At 36.9% G+C, this 23666-nt stretch overlaps 1 protein-coding gene across 1 annotated transcript in view; it reads left to right on the top strand.

Moving 5' to 3' along the window:
- Window positions 1–23666, top strand: part of LOC123253664 (protocadherin-11 X-linked-like) — a 542326-nt gene that overhangs the window by 38559 nt on the left and 480101 nt on the right. Inside the window, 2 exon segments of the mRNA XM_044682822.1 lie at window positions 4258–4308; window positions 8387–10867. Of these exon segments, the coding sequence (XP_044538757.1) occupies window positions 4258–4308; window positions 8387–10867 (2532 nt within the window).

Genomic DNA, 23666 nt, shown 5'->3' with positions numbered 1-23666 from the left:
TATATGTGGTTAAAATAGTAAGTTACTTGGAAATCTGTGATTGTCTTGCTGTAGTTGTGCTATCTACTCCGGCTTTGTATTTCATATCCCTTTTTATTAAAGGAAAATATTTTTTAAAGATTTGTCTCAGGTTACAAAAGATCAATAGAAGAATCTTCCGTTAGTTGGTATATTTCCTTAAGATTCATCATTCTCTGGAGCAAAGAAGAAATTGCCTGGGTTTGGCACTGATAATTAATTCATCTCTTATATTTCAACATTTCAAAATCCTATTTTTCAAGCTCAAGCCACTTGACATGATATGTGTTAAGAGATAGTGAGCATATAGTTCATGGATTTAAAAACAGATTGTTTTCTTTCAGATGTAAGGCATGAGGCACATTTCAAGATTTATCTAAAAACTATGAGTAACACAGATATAATAAAACCATGAAAAATATTAATGATAGTTTAACCTCTCTGGGCTGCGGTTGTCTTGTCTGGAGAATGAGAGGGGTTGGATTAGATTATTCCCAAGGCCTTTCCTTTGATTTCTATGGGAGTAAATGTGTTTTTGGAGAGTATGATCTGAACTTTAGCTATATATGAGTTGTTCTATTTAAGAGCATTTAGTGTCTCTTGTTTTTTGTGGTTGTTTTTTTTTTAATATTTGCCTCCTGGGTATAATGAACTTGGATTTGCCATAGTATTCTCCATATTTCCATTGAGAAGAGTTTTTTCCTCCTATCCTCTGTTTTCCTTAGCTGAATGTATTCTATTGTCTCTAGCAGTGTCTGTGGTTCTTTTAAATAAAATCTTGATTTCTCAGTAAGAGAAAGTAAGGCAAGCAACTTTGTGGCAGACAGCATCATAACTGCTGTGTAGGCAGGGCTAGGAAGTAGTTTATCCTTATTTTTGCTAGTTCATATCTCTTTCTCTTCCCTTAGTGCCCTCATTCAGCACTGAGTCCTACTCTGAACTCTGAGACTGCCCTTCCTTTATGGACCCCCTACTTCGACCCCATCATAACTCACTTGCTCCATGCCTGGTTCCCTTTTTGTCCCAGAGCTCATGATCTGACAGGCAATTTCAAGCTTAAGCCTTTCTTCATGGCCAGTAAAAGTTGAATGTGTCATCCACCTTCTCTTCATTTTAATTAAATTTCATGTTTAACCAAAATGAGTGAATGAGTCGGAATCAGATATCTTGGCAAAGAGGAAATTCTTTTGGGTCAGGAAGTCTAGCTAGTAGCTCTATGTCCACCTAACTCTACACATCCAAGACCAGGGATATGTGTATATCCTTGATGAGTCAAGATGTAAATATGTCTTTTATTATAGCTCCATGTTTTTAGATGACAATAGTAATCCCATAGGTAACTTCAGCCATTCTTTGGAAGATCGTGTCATTTTGATATGGCTATATATTAAATGTCTATAGTTGATGGTAGTTCAAAAGGGGTTATTTGTTTGCAGAGTGCATATGAGTATAGTTGCTTACTAGTATTTTAATTCTGTAAAATTAACTAAATTATATTCTAACTAACTTTTTAAAAGTTTGGGGATTTGTTATAAAAGAATGGTGACTTTTTTAAATTAGTGAATATAAGGGGGCAGCTGGGTAGCTCGGTGGACTGAGAGCCAAGCCTAGAGACAAGAGGTCCTAGGTTCAAATCTGACCTCAGACACTTCCCAGCTGTGTGACCCTGGGCAAGTCACTTGACTTCCATTGCCTACCCTTACCACTCTTCTGCCTTGGAGTCAATACACAGCATTGACTCCAAGATGGAAGGTAAGAGTTCAAAAATCAATCAATCAATTAATTAACTAATTAATACATGAATGAATGCATGGATGAATGAATGCATGGATGAATCAATCAATTAATTAATTAGTAAGCAAATAAATAGATCAATAAATAAATAAATTAGTGGATAGAATCTGACCTTTCAAAACTGAAGAAAATGCAATTTTTGCACTAAATGACTATTTGTCGAGATAGCGTAGTGATGCCATATGGCAAAGAGGTTTGAGTACTGAGTTTGGAATCTGGAAGATCTGGGTTCATCTCTTGTCTCTGACACCTATTCACCGGCTATCCATGGACAAGTCGTTCCACATCCCTAAACCTCGTCTTTCTCATCTGTAAAACCATGCTAGTGATACCTCTAGGATGTCCCTCATGGGGCACATGCAAGGTTTAAATGAGAAATGCACAGACAGCTCAAAAAAATCCCCAAGACTAAGTTGGAGACAGGTTGACATCTACATAGACAGAGAAGTTTCCTACACTTAAATCACAGGTTCTTGATATACTGACATTTTCACTATATGTTGTCCTCCTATTGCTCTCTTTTCCAGTATAGGAATAAAAATAGTCATGTTAATATAATGCTTTAAGGCCTGAAAAGTCTTTTGCAAATATTATTTCCTTTGACCATCATAACTACCCCCATAAAGTAGGTGCTATTATTATTTCTTCTTTAGGAATGAGAAAGTTACTAATAATGTGGGACTTTGAGGCACAGAAGGTGAAGATCTGTAGAATGGGTGATCATGGGCCACAATTTCCTTACACATGCTCATATACATAATTAGATACACACTAGCTTTTTTAAGATCTGCAATTTCTCAGTGCTAAGTAGAACATACTTCAGGTTGACTTTGTCAGTCATAGACAGGAAAATAGCATACTTGTGTGCTTTCATGGGGAAAGCTTCATTCAACTACCTTTGTCTTTATGATGTAGGAAACTCCAGTGTAGACATGGTGGGATGGCAAACTCAGAATCTGTCTCTTTATTGCAGTAGTGAAATTCACAATCTTAACAATTCTAGCACACACAGAGATTTTTTTATTAGAAGAATTTGTTTCACACAATGTTGAGCTTCTTTGGAACATGAAATATTGAAAGTTTCCAGCATAGAAAGTAATTCTAACTTTCTGCCACACAGTAGGCTCTTAAATATTTATTGAATTGAAATCAATTGAATTAAAACACCTGAACATTTTTAGAATCATTAAATAGAACTGCAAGATGGCAATAATATCAACCAGAAGAAAACTAGGCCAATATTCCTATGACATTTCAATTTGACTTTTTTAATTTTTTTAAAGATTTATTAATATTTGTTTTTAACATGGTTACATGATTCATGCTCCTACTTTCCCCTTCATCCCCCGCACTCCCCCCACCCATGGCCGATGCACATTTCCACTGGTTTTAACATGTGTCATTGACTTTTTGAACAAAAGGATAAAAAATATTTTTAAACTCTTATGATGTATCCAATGCTATGCTAAGTTCTGGTAATAAAAGCAGAGAAGCCAAATAATCTCTGCTTTCAAGGAGTCTATGTTCTAACAGGAAGAAATAAAGCCTATAACAGTGTTTCATGGCAAGGTAGATATAAAGTTTCCCATTGATAAAACTATTATCCCTTCCTAATGTCAAAGTTCTTGAAAGTACCAATGACATTGATGATGGGTACTTTATTTTCCAGGTCTTAAGTACCTGGGACTGCTAAGAAAGCAGAGGTTATAGTACTTGCACAGCAAGTTGTCAGGCTGTGTCTAGAAACAGCTTGAAAATATGGCGGAGAAGTGAAATAAAACTAGCTAAGAAAGCCAGCCTGATGTGGTGGTCCACCCATGAAAAATTTACTAATTGGGACTTTGGAGCCAATGGCAAGTTATAGAATCAAAAGGGTTAAATCTCACATAACATGGTCTCTAGGTTGGGAGGCAAAGTAGCTGGAGAGCAGAGGGCAGAGGAGAAGATAGATTCTCTGCCCGACAGTTTATATTCTGATTGGTTAGTATAGGTAACTGGTTTCAGAACTTCCATTTCTATCTAGACTTTTTTGTCTAGGTCAGTGATCTGTCTCCTCCAAACTTAGCTGACCATGATTATCAGATCAGTGATATCTTCACTAAAAATTGATTCAAAGTGGTCTCAATATCAGGATAACCTTATAAGACTGCTAAGCACTTTATGAATATTTTTGACAGTTCATAGTTGATTAGCTCTTTAATAGTGTCCTTATTTTATAGATGGATTTTGCACACTTAAAAAAGGTTAACTTTGTATTTACTTGACAGCCCCAAAGTATTTTAAAATGTAGATTTAGAAGAAATTTAGCAACCTAAGGTGTGACTAAATAAAATGAAATGTAATACTTAAGAGGATTTTAAAGAAAAGAAATTGAAGTTAGAGCTGATGCTATGAGCATATCTTGTCACTTGTGAATTGATCACCTTCTATGTATTGCATTTACAGAGCTTGGTTCCTGGCTTCAACGTGGGCCCCAACACCACGAAATACTTAGAGGTAGGATTTCTACCAATGTTCTATCAACATTTTGTCCCATCCCACCCCCATTCCACCGAAACACGTAACTTCATCTCTATCTCTGATTATCAGATTCAGAAGAGTTTGTGGTTTTCTCAAAAAAAAAAGATGATTAATAAAAATTTAACGACTCTTCTGATTAAAAAACAAACATGAAGTATGCTGGGATAATCAATAGCAGTAAAAGGAGATCTATAATACTGTCTTTGCTGAATTCGATTTTTAGGAAATCTTTCCAAACCTAACCTTTCCAAACCTAACCTAGGCTTTGCCTCAGAGGTCAGAAATGGAAGCAATGATGAAAGGAATTTTCAGAGAGGCAGATTTAGGCTCCCCATGATAAAGAAAAACTTTCTAACAGAATCTATGCCAAAGTAAAGGCAATGGGTTTCCCTTCACTGGAAATCTTTAGGTGAAATATAGATGATCATTTATCTGATACCCGGTAGAAGAGATCCCTATCAAACTATAGGATTTCTCAGATGACCTCTGAGGTTCCTTTCATCTTAAAAAGCCTGGGTTTGGGACTTTATATTTTGTGTACTATTCGTGTTTGTTTGTGTTGTATTTTGTGTTAATTTGATTCTATCATATAAGTCTTAGTAGGGAAGAATAGGGCACCGGTGCCAAGTCTAGAGTCAAGAAGATCTGAGTTCTAATCTGGCCTCAGACACTTACTAGCTGTGGGTCCCTGGGCAAGTTACCCTGCTTACCTCAGTTTCCTCTTTTATAAAATGAGCTGAAGAAGGAATTGTGCAAACGACTACAGTATCTTTGCCAAGGAAACCCCCAAAGGGGTCACAGTCACACACAACTGAAAATGACTAAACAACACAGTTCATAGAGTTTTATCAAGAAGGCATAAACCCCAAAATTCTGATCACTTAAAATGGCAACTATAATATTATTCAGAGTTTTGTTGATCAGACTTTCCATAGAACTAATTCTGAAAATTCCATTTTCAATACAATATATTTGTTTGATAAATTTTTCATTTGCTAGATAGTAGGAACGCTCCCAAGGCAGATTTCCAGGCATCCTATAGAGGAAAAACGTATCTCCTGCCGTTTATTGCATTTAAAGTTACACTAATTGGATATGAGTTTACATGAATTAAGAGTCTGTATAGAGTACTGGTTTTCGTTTGTAAGATGATGCCATTATAACCAATACACATCTGTCAGCTCATATGCAGATTTCTTAAAAGAAAGGAAAGCAGAGTATTTTATGCTTGACAAGCATCATCTTCAGTTTCATCATCGATATGAAGTACTTTCATGGAGGCATATATGAGCCTCCATTTGATCCAGTGTTTTAAACACAATTGAGTTCCATCATGTATTCAGAAATGTGTGTTAATGCCCCCAGAGGCCCAAGTATATAGCAAGGCAGGTGCATTGAAAAACATGAATAATAGAATAGAGAATATAATCTGAATGCAGTTAGCCATTCTAATCCTTCCTAAAGAACCAACATCTCCATTTAAATTTCCATCTTGGATGAAATCCTAGCATAGCAATATGATGAACCAACCATACGTGAATTCTATCTATAGTGCCAGCCCACAACTTACAGATCGATATCTTATTTTTTGTTGCATGTCAGCACTTCTTTACTATTACAAAAAAAAATGGAGTACTGGAGACTTAAAAAAATTCCAGGATAATAAATCACTCATTTAATAAATATCTCCAAGTCCCTCTGCAATGTTCTGTTTTCATCCCCTACTTGACCCATCTTTTCTCTTCTAAGTCAAAATTGGGCTCCTGTAAATAGCTGACCCTTACATTTTTTTTTTACCTTTCTAACTGTGACCTGGTAGGCACTGAGGAAAAATATTTGCTGACCCAAGCCATATACTCCCATTTGGCTTTTCAGAACTCCTTTTTAGGATTCGTGGGTCTATTCTAAGCCCTTTGCTCATTAAATTTCACATCGTCCATCCCTAAGACAGTGTCCTCTATAGTCATTTCATATCCTCGATGTTATCATTTGGGCAGCATGGCATAATGAATAGAGCCAGCCTGTGAGTCAGAACAACTTGGGTTCAAGCTCCATGCCTGCCTCATAATGGTTGACATGCTCTAGGTCAGTGATTCCCAAAGTGGGTGATACCACCCCCTGGTGGGTGCTGCAGTGATCCAGGGAAGGCGGTGATGGCCACTGGTGCATTTATCTTTCCTATTCATTGCTATTAAAATTTAAAAAAATTAATTTTCAGGGGACTAAGGAATATTTTTTTCTGGAAAGGGGGCAGCAGTCCAGAAAAGTTTGGGAATCACTTCATCTCCCAGTACCTTAGTCAATTTTCTAAGATTGTAAACTGTAGTCTTACTCGATTCTCCAAAATGATAAACTATGGAATAATTGCTGTGAGGGAAGTTTCCTTCTAGCAACTCTTTATACCAATTAAATCAGAGACCCTGACTAAAACAAACAAAGCAAAAAAAGGATTGTTTAGGATAGAAAGAGGTGGTAGAGAAATCTTATCTATTTTATCCAGATTGTATGATCTTCTGTTTCGGTGGATACATTATCTGACATTAAAGATTTTATATTTAAATGATCTGTCCTGCCAGATGTGTGTTCTATTATTTTGTGGAAGATTTTTGAAACAGACCTGCTCCTGGTTCTGATCCTGCCGCTAACTAATCATTTATACTTGAGCAAGTCACCGCATCTTTCCTTAAGTGTAAAATGAGAAGTTTGGACTAGGTGACTTCGAAGGTCCCCTCTACCTCAAAAATTCTGTGATGGTACAAGATTGATTCTAAGGATGCAAAAAGGATCCCAAATTATGGTATTCTACCAGTTCAATTAAGTAAACATTTATTGAGTATCTACTATATTTGAGACCCTAGGCTAGAAACTAAAGATAATAATGACACAGTCCCTATCTTCTAGGTCCTTTCAATGTACTAAGAAAAGGAAGATGGAAATATAAACACATATATAAAAAGGATAAAAGTCTATAAGAAACAGGAAGTGCTATGAGGGTTTATGGGAATTGTCTTGAAATTTTTGCCTAGTATAGTGTCTTTCATATAGTAGGTTTTGAAGAATATATGCTGATTGATAAAGTAACCAACAAAATATTTTAATTAAACATATTTGTTGGCATGCAACAAAATGCTTATGCATTTGTGTGACATTTTTAATGGTAATGATATCACAGAGAGCCAAGAATAATGATAGAACTTTTAACATTTTAATTAAATTGATTGGCTATAATTCCTTTTTGATTACTTGATTCATCGCATGAAATGAAATTTGTGATAATCCTGTTAATACAGTACACTTTTTGCTTTCTCATAGTCATTATATAATACACACATATATATATTATACATATATGTTTTATACATACACACATTTAGAATCCTAGACCTTTAGCATTGTATCATCTAGTTATTGGTTCAGGAATAAAAAACAGTCCTCAAAAGAGAAGTCCTAAATAAAGAAAAAAAATCTTTAAAGTTAATGATTCCTCTTACTCTACCATACATCTTACTATTCCTATCCTGGCTCTCTCCTTTGCCTTGGTTCCCATTTCCTGTTACTAGAGAGCCATCTTGGTATTTGCAATAAAGACTAGGTATTTTGCTAATATTTAGTAGTTTGACTTGGAGAGTATGGCTTTAAATCATTCCTTCATTTTACAGATGAGGGAAACCAAGGTTTAAAGAGGCTAAGTGCTCATTAGAAGCTAGCAGGATAGACTAGAATCCAGATCGCCTAAATACAAGGGTTGTATTCTTTCTGTTATGTCGTGTTGCCTTGAGTATTTGTTTAGTGAAATTATATTGGACTTCTTTTTTCTTTTTTAAACCCTCACCTTCCATCTTAAAGTCAATACTGTGTATTGGCTCCAAGGCAGAAGAGCAGTAAGGGCTAGGCAATGGGGGGTCAAGTGACTTGCCCAGGGTCACACAGCTAGGAAGTGTCTGAGGCCAGATTTGAACCTAGGACCTCCCGTCTCTAGGCCTGGACTAGAGATATTGGACTTCTTAAAGCATGATTGTACATTAAAAATGTTCATGTCTTTACAATCTTCTAGGGTCTAGATATATTTGGGCTCGATGTCATCGAAACACCTGAGGGAGAAAAATGGCCCCAATTAATAGTCCAAAAGATGCTAGATCGAGAAGAAAGAGATACATATGTGATGAAACTAAAAGTCGAAGATGGCGGCTCACCTCCAAGGTCCAGTACAGCCATTCTTCAAGTATCTGTGATTGACATGAATGACAACCGTCCAATCTTTAAGGAGACAGAAATTGAAGTCACTATACCTGAAAATGCCCCTGTTGGCTCTTCGGTATATCAACTACATGCCACAGATGCCGACGTGGGTGCAAATGCACGGATTCAATACTTCTTTAGCAATCTTATGAGCAATGTTGCTCGGAAACTTTTTAGCCTCAATAATACTACAGGACTTATTACTATCAAGGAGCCCCTGGATAGGGAGCAAGCACCTCTACACAAGTTAATGATTGTAGCCACTGATGGCGGGCCAATGCCAGCTAGGGCCATGGTGATAGTAAATGTCACAGATGTAAACGACAACCTCCCGCTAATTGACGTCAGATATATTATCGATACCACCAATGGGACGGTGGTTTTGTCAGAAAATGCTGCACTCAATACCAAAATTGCCCTCGTTACACTGATAGATAAAGATGCTGACCGTAATGGAAGAGTGACATGTTTCACAACAAATGATGTCCCTTTCAGATTAAGGCCAGTTTTTGACAATCAATTCCTGATGGAGACTTCCTCTTTCCTAGACTATGAGACTTCAAAAGAATATGAGATAAAATTGTTGGCTTCTGATGCTGGCAAACCTCCTTTGAATTATAGTACTTCAGTCGTGATCAAAATCAAAGATGAAAATGATAATGCACCTATTTTCACCCAGCCAACCTTTGGGGTTTCTGTCCCAGAGAACAATGCTCCTGGTGCTCAGCTGACAAAAATTAGTGCAACAGATAGAGACAGTGGGAAGAATGGAGAAATCACTTACCTGATAGCTAGTGAGGGCCCCTCCCCTTTCAGCCTGGATAATCGTACAGGCATTCTGACAGCAGTGGAACAACTTGATAGAGAAACAAAAGACAAATACACCTTCACAGTCACTGCAAGGGACAATGGGGAGCCTCACTTGCAGAGCAATGCTACAGTGACTGTGACAGTTCTTGATCAGAATGACAACAGCCCCACTTTCACCCATAGCGAGTACAACTTCTACGTCCCAGAAAACCTGCCCAAGCATGGCACAGTGGGACTCATCACTATAACCGATCCTGACGCTGGAGATAATGGAGTCATCACTCTCACCATTCTAAATAACAATGGTAGTTTTATCATTGATGCAGTAAATGGAGTCATCCGACCCAATATCTCTTTTGACAGAGAGAAACAAGAGTCTTATACTTTCGTAGTCGTAGCCACAGATGGCGGTAGAGTGCCACGCTCTTCATCTGCCAAGGTGACCATAAATGTGGTTGACATTAATGACAACAAACCAGTTTTCATTCTTCCTCCTTCAAACTACACTTTCGAGTTTATTCCACTAGCTACTGAAATTGGCACACTTCTGTATGTAGTGATGGCTATCGATGAGGACACCGGCATGAATGCCGAAATTCGTTACCAAATTGAAGATGGAAACAAGAAGAAATTATTTGAAATGGAAGGATCATCAGGGAACATAACCCTGAAATCAAAATTCGTTCCTGCAGACACAGGTCTACACAAGCTGTTGATCAAAGCTAGGGACTTAGGACAACCTGACTCAATGAATAGCAAGATACTTGTAAATCTATTCGTAAATGACTCTCTTCACAATTCTTCTTTCGTTGACGAACTACTTCGCCGAGCTCTGGGAAAATCAAGAAACCGGGAGGTAGAGAAGACTGATGTCGTGAACACCATAAACAGTGACTATATCAAGTACATCATTGCCATCATTTCTGGTTCAATGACTGCTGTCTTGACCATTGTTATCGCTGCTATTTTACGTTGCCGCCATTTTCCAGGCTTCAAAGGGAGAAAGCAGAATTCAGAATGGGTTACTCCAAATCCAGCTAACAGTGAGACAATAACACTGACCACCACTGATATTGGTGGCGCTAACAGCGTCATCGTTAACCTCGTCTCCCTTGCCGAACCTAGGACTGATGATGCCGAGAATGAGGAGGAGGTCACTACCTCCATAGATGTTGCTGTGGACATTGAAGAAGCAACCATGGAGAGGTACAATTGGGGTACCAATTCTTCTACTTTTAAGCCTGATGGTCCTGATTTGGCCCAACACTACAAGGCTACATCTCCTCAGCCAACCTTCCACATTGAGCCTGAGACCCCTGTGCATTCAAAGCACCATGTGATCCAGGAGCTGCCTCTGGACAATACTTTCGTGATGGGCTGTGACTCTCTTTCCAAATGTTCCTCCAGCAGCTCAGATCCATACAGCATTTCTGACTGTAGCTGCCAGGGAACCATCAAGACTACTGCCACCATTCATCCCCGACAGGTAAGCCCAAGTTCCTAGACGAATTTGGTATTTTCCTTTACTTTCTAAAAGCTATTTTTACTTTAACCAAAGTGCTATGAAATTGTCTACTCTGAAAAGATTAAAAGCTCTCATCCAAGTGTTGCGCTCTGTGGATTCTGGTAGACTGATGTTAGACATGGAGAATTAGAATTAACTCTGGGAAAATTTTATGATGAATGATTCTATTAGGGGTAATCCTGTCTGTAGATGGCAGTGTGGCCCTTCCTGTGTTAATGTAGGATATTGTGGTACAACTTTGTAAAAACAAAGAGGGGGTTAGGGCATTGTCCTTAGCCCCATAATAGGTGCAGGAATATAAGTTTTCAACATCTGATAAGTGACTTGTAATGCTAATGGAGTTGGAACTGCAATGCCCAAGGATCTCTCAAAAGTAGGCAAGATATTTTTCCCCCAAAGAAATGACTGCCATTTTCAGAGCAGAAACTCATACTCTTACTCACTCATGAAATCTCTCATAACTCATTCAGTATGGTGAAAATGAGGCTAGAAAGAAAAAATGTAGACACATCATAATTTCTTTTATTCTTAGAGATTGAAATGTGTAAATGATTTCTTTCTAAGTACTCTTCTTAGTATTTGTATATTAATGAAAAAATCAGTTAGTGTCCTTTAAGAGCCATTCTTTGCTGTTTTGTTTCCATGCTAAGTGCTTTTGTATGGTATGTTGAAGGGAAATTAGGACATATGAGTGTGATCAAATTCATTAGAAATCTAAAGGCCAGGGAATTCATTACATCATCTAGCTTCTTTCCCCTCTATATTACCTATCTTGTCCTTAAGCAGCTCTTTCCTTTCATTATTTCTTCAGGTAATTTTTGCTTTATCTTCGCTATTTCCTATTTGACATTCCTGGTAATGGCTACCTTTCCATTTTGGACCACTCCTAATCTTGACTGTTGAGAACTCCAAGATGAGCTCAGAGATGAATCTTGCCCGATAGACCCTCCACCATCAGATTTCTTAACTTCCCAGTACCAAAATAACCTGGATGCCCTTGCTTGGACCTTAAGTAGGATTAGGTAGGCCTTAGAGGTCTAACAGATCTAACGACTTAGCTTGAACTTCCCGTTTTGGTGATTGCCCAACAACTTCATCAATGTTTCCTGAATTGCTTTGTAAAGATTGTTTGATTTTGTCTAACTGTGTTAGGCCACAGTTGAATCTAATGTTCACCTCCTACAATTTATGTAGTCTTATACCACCCAAATAAGTAAATATGTCTCAGTATATTTCAAAGTGGAGAATGTCGACATATCACTTCTTCCTAAATAATCCTTTTTTTTTACTCATTTTGTCTTCATCATTTTTATGCCTTTGTTTTCTATACCTCGTTTTCTGTTATATCCCACCCATATCACTGCCCCCCTCCTTTGTAACAAAGGAAAAAATAAGCAAAACTAATAGAACAGGTACACCTAAAAGTGTCTGCATCATTCTATACCAATAATTTCCATACTTCTCTCTGAAAAGGAGTGTTTCATCTGTTCTCCCAAAGTAAGATTGGTCATTACGTTTGAGTTGAGTGAGCTGCCTTCTAGGGAGTTGGTTTTTGTTGTGAGTTTTGTAGCCATTGGACATACTGTTATCCTTGCTATCACTGCATCAGTTTATAGGTTTTCTCTGAGATTCTCATATTTTTCATTTCTTTTAGAGCTAAATAGTATTCATTACATTTATGTAATTTTTTACATTAATGTAATTTACATTATACCACTCTACTATTCTCCCATCCATGAGCATCCATTTTGTTTCTACTTTTTTGTTACTATTGAAAGTGTTGCTATGAATATATAGGGCCTTTCTGACCTTGACCTTCACAGGGTTTATGCTTAGAAATGGGATCTGTAAGTTGGAAGATGTGAACAGATGGACAACTTTTCTCACATAATTGAAAACTATTTTCCAGAACCGTTGTATCAATTTGCATCTCTAGTAACAAAATATTAACATACCTTTCTTTGCAAATCCCATGTAGCATTCTCTTACTTTAGCTTTTACTATCTTTGCCATTTTAATGGGTATGAAGTGAAATCTCTGAGTTGTTTCAATTTGAATGTTGCTAATTTTTTGTTTTTAGAGCATTTACTCAGATAATCATTGATAGTTTGAATTTCTTCTTCTGATTATTTTTCTTTTCCTTTGATCATTTATCTTTGGGGCTCATGGTCTTATTTATGCATATCAATTTCCTACATATCTTTTCCAGTAACTTTCTATCGAGTGTTAAAATGATTTCCCTGGGTCTCATGCCCTTCTGTATTTTATATACATGTGATGTATTCAATTTGAGCAAGTATCAAGGCTAAGCATAACCATTTGTTGACTATATCAAGAGATTAAGATCATGAAATGCTTTTGCGCACTTTTGACTGAGCACAAATCCTCTGGTATGATGCTTTCAAATAATAATAGAATTTTCTGGCTGTTTGGTGTAATGTATGTTCATATAAATACTATCATACAAAGGCTTTCCTGTTCAAAGTCATATTTTTCCCTATCAGAGTAAAAATTACAATTATCAATTTGGTGAGCACAGGAACAGATATTGAAAACCAGGGAACATCAAATATAGTTAATGTATGGACCATAGCATGGTAGATTTGCCTTGAAATTTTAGAAACTCTTATTCTCCTATCTACAAGGGACAGAGTTCATAAAGTAGATTTTAAAGCTTTTAGTTCTTAGCACTTTTGTCAAAAGCAAATATATAAGTCTTCCTAATAAAAAGAAAAACTAAAATGAGCCATATCCAGCTGGATGGCTCAGTGGATTGAGATCCAAGGCCTAGAGACTGGAGGTCCAAGGTTCAAATGTGGCCTCAGACACTTCCCAGCTGTGTGACCCTGGGCAAGTCACTTAACTTTCATTGCCCAGCCCTTACTGCTTTTCTGCCTTGGAACCAATATTTAGTATTGATTCTAAGATGGAAGATGAGGGGTTAAAAAAAGAAAAGATAAGATAAAATGAGTATATAGATTTGAAATAGAAAAGAGATAAGAAAAGAAAAGATAGGCCTGAAAGACTGCCATGGAGCTACTCAGCCCTTTCAGTTTGGTCCATGCTTTGATAGAAAATTCCTACAGATGACTAGCAAGGAATTTCCATTGAAATTTGGACTTTATTGGGAGTTTGGCCTCAGGAGGGCAGAAAAGCCATCAGCATTATTTAGCATTTACACAGAACTTGACATTTTGAAGTATTGGACAGTCACCAATTAATCATTTTTACCTCCTGTTTAAATGGAAAAGGACATTACCTGGAGTGAAGCTTTATTTCTTTATCACGATCAGATTTTAGTTAATAGTTGTCCAATGATGTTTAACTGTTGGCTGAAACCTGAGCAACCCTTAAGGTTTGGAAGGATAAAATCCACCCTGATATGTTGGAAAATGAACTTCTTGTAAAATTAATCTAAAATTCTTAGAAGTGAAGCACTTAAGCCAATCTGGGGCGCAAAGTAAAAGCTTAGTGAGAGGATGTTCTCTTCCCTTCTCACTTGTGAGCAATAGAGGTAGTCATTTGTCCAAAATGTTTGTCAGGGCAGGGAAAAAAGAGAAACAGTCTGAAGAAAAGGATTTTTTTCAAGATGATGGCAGGGAGAGAAATGTGAATATTTGAAAGGTAGAGGAGGGGAAAGTCAGTCAAAAGGAAAAATGGAAAATGCTAGTGAGAGGGGATAATTGACCCTTCGAGCCCCATAGGAGAAATGGGATGTGGAGTACAGGTGAAGAAATTAGCCTTGGAAAGGATGGATATTAATGTTCTGAAAGTGAAAGGAAAGATTAGGAGAGGAGCAGAAAAGCAGTCATCATAGAGCGGAGGAGAATATTGACGAGAACAATATTTACAATAAGTACATGGTGATGCATTATAAGACATGTTAAAGTTGTAAAATGGCCTCAGAATCTATCAAGACCAGCTATGGCTGCTCCACATATATTTATACATAACTTGGCTGTCAAAATAATTAGTTGCTGAAATGTCAGTTTTATTGATTTCTTCTATGGAATCACATTTTCATGTGTTACTTGCACAACATCTATTTTTATTTTTTTTTAATTTTNGTCCTAGGTTCAAATCCGGCCTCAGAGACACTTCCCAGCTGTGTGACCCTGGACAAGTCACTTGACCCCCATGACCCACCCTTACCACTCTTCCACCAAGGAGCCAATACACAGAAGTTAAGGGTTTAAAAAAATATGTCTTTATAAGAATTTTCTTGAAAGGACGTAACAATTTAAAAAGGAATGTAAGTTTGATAGCGGCAATTTGAGTAAGAATTCTATCTACATATAGTTTCTGTAGATACGTGACAACTAACATTCTCTATAGAAAGATAAGAAAAGGAATTTTATGGAACATCATACCGTCTCGTGGTGATGTCTTTGAGCAGGATCTATATAATAACAATTAAAATCGTTGCCTTAATATATATATATATATACATATATATATATGTATATATATATATATAATTACCTCCATAGGCCTAAACCTCTGCAAATTCAAATTCCTAAATTATTCATAGAGAGGAATTTCATTGACTCTGTGCAAAAACTGCAGTTATACTCTGGTCTCTTCTGTCCCCTCCGCTGTGCCTATCATATTGCCCAGCATAAAGCATTTACCCAATGAATATTGATTGATTGAATGAATTTTTGAATAACATGCTTAGAAAGAACATTTAATTCATTATGTGAGCCAATAATTATTTTATTTTACATAGAAATTAGTCATCCCAGCCATTGATTTATTGGCACTATCATAATTGCAACCAAGAGATTTCAATACTTTAGGCCTCCCATATTTCACTTAGAGCTTCATTTATTATTTGTCATTTGATATTATTGTAATGTTGGCCCTTGATAAAAAAAAATGATACTGTGAATTTATAGCAGAACTAAACAACAGTAAACAAATGTTCTCAGACCTGGGAGTCTATATTGTTAATTTCTTCTACTTGACACAGAAAAAAATACCATCTGGTGTAATCTAGATATTTCTACTGTCCGTGCAATTAAATAGTACCCCAAAGAAGTAAGCTTTGACAGAGACAAGACTTTCAGTTAAACATCTGTGGTTGGCTTTATTGTTTTTACGTTATAATAGGCACTCACGGAAACCACTCATAGATAAGATTCAAGACAGTTCAGGTCATACAAATACCAACACAGGCATTACTGTCTTAATACCCAAATTGGTGGTTCTTTCCCTTTTTGAATCCTGTTTCCAAAGATTTATTCCTTTTCCTATCATTAGGGTATATTAACAGGCAAAATCTTTTAATACTGTATGTATTAAAATACTCAAAATACGACTCAAAACCTGTGAGTAGCTCACACTCTGCTTTACTTTTCATCCATTCTCTAGCCCAGTGATGGGAAAGCTCTTTAAAGAGGGGCCCAAAGGAAAGGAAATGCTCATCTATCAGTCTGTTTCTAAGGCAACTCTTTCGAAGTTTCCATTGTATTATATCCTACTCATTGTATTCGTCAGATTAGGAATAATGTCACACAGCTGGATAGAACATTTCAGGGGGCCGTAGTTTGCCCATCACTGTCCTATAGGATAAAACACTTGGCTTAGTGAATAGAGCATTGGACCTGGACTCAGAAAGACCTGAGTTCAGATCCAGCCTTAGACATGTACTAGCTGTATGATCTTGGGCAAGGAACCACCTCTGCCTCATTTTACATATCTATGAAGATAATAACAACATATATCCCAGGGTTGTTGTGAAGCTCAAATGAGATACTTTAAGCTGCTGGGCACATTGCCTGACATATAATAGGTATTATATAAAAGCTATAACAAAAATAACAACAACAACTAGTAGTAGTAGTAGATCCCTGTATGGATCAAGGATTATCTTTATTTAACTTCAAAAAAGAGTGTGACTTAGTACAGTAAATAAGCAAACATCCCTTCTGTAGAATGAATAGATTCCTTTCATATATGTGGATTACTAAGTTTCAAAGATATGTAGGGGATGTGACGATGAATATTATTCAGATTCATTAAAGTGTTACTAAATTCATGGTTGTTTTCATCCCTCCAAGAATAGGATCTACAGATTCTGGGAAAGGTATTATTAAATACCTTCTTTTGTTCATTTTCTCAGACCATCAATACTCTTAGAATACCTATCATCACATTGGGGGCTTCTGTCAATTACTTTCAACTTAAACGGGATCTTTATACTTAAAAGATTGGGAATCAGTAGTTAGGGTTTAGGTTGTCTTATTTTTTTAAACCCTCACTTTCCATCTTGGAGTCAATACTGTGTATTGGCTCCAAGGCAGAAGAGTGGTAAGGGTGGGCAATGGGGGTCAAGTGACTTGCCCAGGGTCACCCAGCTGGGAAGTGTCTGAGGCTGGTTTTGAACCTAGGACCTCCCGTCTCTAGGCCTCGCTCTCGATTCACTGAGCTACCCAGCTGCCCCCAAAATCGTATTTTTTAAAGAGAGTTTCTCCCCCTTGAAAATTCCCTTGAAGAAACTAGCCTTTTTTCCCCTGATCTATCCAGTCAGATCCTTTAATTTTCACAGTTCTGTTTTTTCCCTTATCTTTAATTAGAATTGCACAAAACTTTGGTAGCAATAGAAGTGTCTTGATGTATTTTCATTTAACTAGCATTGGATTTTTAAGTGCTGTTGCCCTCAACGTAGGAAATACGTGCATCTGTTTTCCACTTTTAAAACTTTAAAAATTATATGAATTGTTTACATTCGAGAGTCCCAAGTCATTATCATTCTAACGGCCAATCTAGTCCAACTTCAGCGAAGATAAAGAAAGCTAGTTTGTGATGTCTATATGAAAGGGTTCTTAATTTCAGGTGAGAACAACTTAACTTCAGAAACTGAAATGGTAACTCGGTGGATTTCTGATAACAGTGTAATGTGAATACACTGTACACTCCAGAGGAGGGCAACCATTTCTGTCCTTCACCCTCCACTTCCATCAGTGACTAAAGTGCTATCAATTCTACTTCTCTAAAATCTGTCACTCAAGAGAAACTGTAATTCCAGTGGTTTGAACTTGATTCAAAGATTGCATTTGTAGAATTGAAGCCAGAGCAATATTAGGAGATTTCGCTTGAAAAATTGGAGCCCTAAGATAAGGTAACAAGAAAACCGAATGCGTTTATGCTTAAATCTTTTTCTTAAAGTCTAATATCTCACCGCCTAATTCACAGTGAGAGAAATCCTAGAGGTTATGTTTGGTGGATATCTTTTTTTTTAACAATCTATATCTTTTTATTTTCAACAATTTTACTTGTATGACTTAAAGCATGAAATTAAACTTGCAGCTTATTCTAGGCCTGGAAAAGTGGAATGAATAAATTGCAAAGATGGTAAAAATTTAGATGTAATTTAGTCTGATCCTATCAGGGGTGAAAAACAATGCTAAAGAAATTAAGTCACTGCCTTAAAGGCACAAAGGCATTTAGTTCCACAACTAGAATTGACATCAGGACCTTGGACCACAAGTAAACTCACCATAACACAGTGACTGATATGTCTACACCAGTGGTTCCCAAACTTTTTTGGCCTCCTGCTCCCTTTCCAGAAAAAATATTCCTTAGCCCCCTGGAAATTAATTTTTTTTTAATTTTAATAGCAATGAATAGGAAAGATAAACGCACCTGTGGCCATCACCGCCTCCCTGGATCGCTGCAGCACCCACCAGGGGGCGGTAGCGCCCACTTTGGGAATCACTCGTCTACACGAACAGTTATGAGAGAACCATTACCCAAACACCAACACTTTTTGCCAGAGGGTTTTCAAAAATCACTTATTACTTTTGCAGTTAAAAATACAGATTTCGTTTTGAGTTCTATTTAAATACAAAGGGGAAACTGAGATCCTTAGAGTTGTATATGAGTCAGTGGAGTAAAAAGAATCCCAATATAAGAACAGTTATTCTCTTCCAACATATTCCACAGTTGTGTTTTTAGTTGATTCCCATACTCAAAGTCTAGGCCTCTCTTCTCATGGAAATATTATCCAATTAGAAAAAAAAGACCGAAACTGAAATTCTACTGGTTTAAAAATGTTGTCTCTTGAGGCTCCTACCTGGAGTCTTATTGGGGCCACATGATACAGTGGAAAGACCTGGATTTAACTCTTGGTTCTGCTGTTGACTATCTTTGAGACTTGGGGTCACTCACTAGTATGCCTCTGGGCCTCAGTTTCCTTCTCTGTAAAATGAGGGCTTGGCTTGGATGACCTCTAAGATCCCTTCCTTATCTAGAGATCTGATTCTATGACCATTTCTCTTACCTCTTGTGAGGATTTTTGAAGGTGATGTGTAGATAAGCTTTGAGGTAGAACCAGTCATTCCTTTGTATGAACTTATTCAAAGATAACTTGATCATATCACACATAGTTGCAATCAGTGCCTAAACAGTATTTGCTTCTGAATTCTCTTCTAATATTCTTTCTTTTTTAAAAAAAATTTAATTAATTGATTTAGAATATTTTTCCATGGTTACATGATTCACGTTCTTTCCCTCCCCTCCTCCTCTTTACCCCCCAGCCCCCCCCATAGCCAACGAGTAATTCCACTGGGTTTTACATATGTCATTGATCAAGACCCATCTAATATTCTTTCAAATATCATTGCTCTTGTCATTGTTTACTCCAACATCCTTTTTTCGGTCTTATTTATATGCTCTGTCTATTTGAGTTTGGCATTTGCCTTTCCCAAGGAGTTTACTACTGGTAGCTACTGGATTCTTTGTTTAAAAACACTCTTGTTTATACCACCTGTCTCCTTGTAACAAAGTAGGCTTCTTTGTAGCTTTAGAGTCACCAGAATTAATGGAGCATTCAGAATTTTCACGGCACTATGAGGCCTGGAAGACCTTACAATCAATCATTTATTCATGCTACAAGGGTACCATTTAGTAACTTGAACTATCCATTAGTGAATGCTACCTTTGTGCCTTGAAAGAGTTAATTGTCCATCTTGTTAGCTGTATCATCCAACAGAATTACTTTAGATCCTGAGCTTATGCTGAAACGGACTTTTTACCGAGAAATAGGAAAAAATGGAAAAGGAAAAAAAATTTTTTTGTTCTTAATTTAAAAATTTAAGACACTGATATATTTAAGAAGTCGTTTCCCCTCATATTTACAATAAGGTTGAATTAGATGATCCTAGAGGCAACCTCCATCCTACGAGTATGTGAATTTCCGTGGTGCTGCAATTATATTGTTCATCGTTATTGGAATAAAGTAAGTAATGCTAAAGGAGAGAGAAAGGAATGAGCATTTTAGTAGCACCCACTAAGCGTCGGGCACCGTGCTAAGAGCTTTTATAACTATTTTCTCATTTGAACCTCCTAATAACCCTCTGAGGTAGGTGCTATTATGATCCCCATTTTACATAGGAGCAAACCAAAAACAATCAGACACATTAAAAAACTTGCCTGGGTCACACTGCTAGTAAGCTTATGGACTGAATTTGAACTCAGGTTGCAGAAGAATTTCTAACACTGAGGCATGGTGAGAGAAATATTTTTAAGAATTCAAAGAAATGGATTGGATGAGAAAATAATGAGGGAGCAAACACAATAAGAAACCGTGGACCTGGCAGGGCCACAGTCTAGAGAGAACCAGACTAATATACTACTTCCTCTTTATGGTTTTGATTGGCTTGATTCAGTACATTTTCAACGTCTTCCCAAATTTGAAAAAGGAAAAGTCTTCAACTTGCTGACAGCCAGGACCCAAATAATCAGTAGAGGCGGAGCTCAAAGACTGCCTATCTAAAGATACGCACATGCACAGTTTGGTATAGGTGCGTGCTTACACACACACACACACACACACACACACACACATACATGTTTCAGGAAAAAAATATTACTGTAACATGTAACTGTGAGAAGGAAATTTGCCCTCCTCCCTTTCTGAGGTCACACAGATGACATCATTTCCTGCAGACTACCTGTATACCTGGTGTCAGCCTGAACTTGACCTGAGCAGGGGAGCCAGGAGGTCATTAAAAAGGCTAAGTAGGTGCTCAGCCTACGAACTTCCATGTTAGGGGCTGCAGGAGGAGCCATATGGAAAAGTTAGATTAGAGCCCCTTCTTTCTCTCTCTCTCTGTGTCTCTGTCTCTCTTTTCTCTCTCTTTTCTCTCTCTGTCTGTGTTTCTCTCATCTTCTCCCTCACTTTCTCTCCTTTCCACCTTATCTCTGTCTCTCTCTCTTTTTCTCTCTTTCCTTCTCCCCGTGTCTCTGTCTCTCCTTTTCCCCCACTGTCTCTATCTTCTCTCTCTCTCTCTCTCTCTCTCTCTCTCTCTCTCTCTCTCTCACACACACACACACACACACATCTTCTACCTATCCAAATAATCCTAATAAATTTTATTAGAATCTAAGGACCAACTCCTATTTTAATCAAAACATAACAGATATAATTATATACATATATCAGGAACAAGACATTTCTAACTGAAACGTGGAAGGATAAGAAAGATAGAGCAAGATAAAAATAAATTATTGATTAATATTTAATATTAATAAATTCACTATATGGAGAGATAGTGGAAAGAAATTTTTATTCTTTTGCCTTAATGGTGAGCATTCCACTTTTAATCATGAAAAAAGTTCCCAGTGACTGCAGGGGAATTTTACCTTATTAAACTTTACTATAATTCACTCTAATTATTATAAATTCAAAAACCACAAGTTGTTTTTATTTTGATCACATTGTAATGGCCTCTTTAACACAGACAGCCTCTCTAATTCAAGGACATACATACTCGTGTACACCCCAAAAGATATTTTTCTTGCTGAATGAGATAAAAGACACTACCAGGTTGGGGAAAAAGAAAGATGAATATAACACTGACTTAGGTTATTTGCAAAGAGGAGTAACTTCACTCTGTCCGGAATATCACCCACAGAATGTCTCACAAAGCACCCCTGCAGGTAGATGGGTAGAAAATGAAAGCTAGTTGCTTTGGGTTTTCAAAGGAAAAGATGACTTTCTAATTCAGTAGGGGTCCACAGCTCTCCACTGTTCACTAGTAGATAAAAACTTCCCAGGTCAGATCCAAATAATTTCAGTTAGAGATCACACCATTAGCAATGAGCCAAATTGTCTGGTGAGTCAATCATAGCCAACTGCCTGTTTAAAAATGTCAAAATTGTCAAGGTCATTTGGCATTCGGCTAATGGCAGAACTCACCCAGTGTCACATACATGAAAGTATAAAAATTAGACTTTTAGGTCCCCCAAAAAACTATCTTGGGTTTAAAAGGCAATAGTAGAATCAATACACATTTGAATAACAAGAGATAGAAGAGAAAGAAAGAGAAAGAAAACAGAGAGAGAGAAGAATTGATTCACTTACAAGCTGTAGACAACTGTCCAGTAAAGCAATTACACTAACACATTGGTCTGGTTAGAAATCAAAATAAACGAAAAGTCAAAATATTTGCATAACTTTATGTCACTTTGTCTTATCCTAAAGTTTTTAAATATTGCTATTTAAAATTTACTTTACTAAATACCGAGGATTCTTAGAATCCCCTAGAAAGGGGAAAAGAGGACAAAAAGACTATATAAGTCATATATATATATACATATATAATAGAAAGAATATATATACATATATCATAGAAAGAAAAGGATATGCATTCCTAATTAAAATGACTCTTATATGTACTGAAGAAAAGACTTAATGTGTTCTCTGAAAGAACATGATAAATATTTCTTGTAACTTATTTCATATTAAGTTCCTAGCAAATTGCAAACATGTTAAGTGATAGGACCTTACCTTTTTTGAAAATTCCATTACACATTCAACCCATTTGATGATCTATAGCAGTGGTTCCCAAACTTTTTTGGCCTACCGCCCTCTTTCCAGAAAAAATATTACTTAGTGCCTCTGGAAGTTAATTTTTTAAATTGTAATAGCAATTAATAGGAAAGATAAATGCACCTGTGGCCATCACCGCCCTCCTGGATTGCTGCAGCACCCACCAGGGGGCGGTAGCACCCACTTTTGGAATTACTGATCTATATTGATTTGTTTGGTCTTTTGCAGACTAAGTGTAAAGCAGCTAAAAACATTTGTACTGGGCAATCCATGTGCATCACCCTCTGAAGGTTAGCCAAAGAGGCCCATGTTAATGAAAAACACATTTTTTGCTTAATTTCATTAGTGGATTTTTGACTTTGTGAGAACATTCTAATTTTCTTCCAGAGAATGTTAAGAGCACCAAATAGGTGCTATCCTAATTGAAGGAACCACAGTTTGGGAATAATGTGAGTATGCCTCCATGCTCAGTCTAGGGAAGTTTATAGATGCTCTGGGCAATGCTGAATCAAATAAAGATGAACTACATTGGACTAGAGACCCTTTAGCAGAGCCCTAGCCATGTCCCTTCTGTGCACTTTGCACTTCGTAAATAGTAAATTCAATGAAAATGAAATAGTAAATTCAATTCAATGAAAACTAGAAGGTAATGACAGTCATACTAAAGTTTGTTCTCTCAACTCATTTCAGTAATTTTAAAAAATAAAATGATGATAAAGTTATAAATTGATTCTTAGCATAACCTTGAAATTTGGTGGCGGTGAATTTTTTAATGAAAATGAAAAAGAAAAAACAAAATTCCTAGTTTCTTCAGTGGTCTTCATTGATTAAAAACAAAGCATCTTTGGTTGAGCAAGAGCAAATGTTTATAAATTGTATCCGGGCAGTTTTTTCATCACATCTTCCCTTTACTCAGTATTGGTT

The sequence above is a fragment of the Gracilinanus agilis genome, chromosome X, assembly GCF_016433145.1.
Source record: "Gracilinanus agilis isolate LMUSP501 chromosome X, AgileGrace, whole genome shotgun sequence".
In the NCBI taxonomy this organism is placed as follows: Eukaryota; Metazoa; Chordata; class Mammalia; order Didelphimorphia; family Didelphidae; genus Gracilinanus; species Gracilinanus agilis.
Note: the sequence above shows the minus strand (reverse complement) of the source record. Positions and strands in the feature narration are given on the sequence as shown.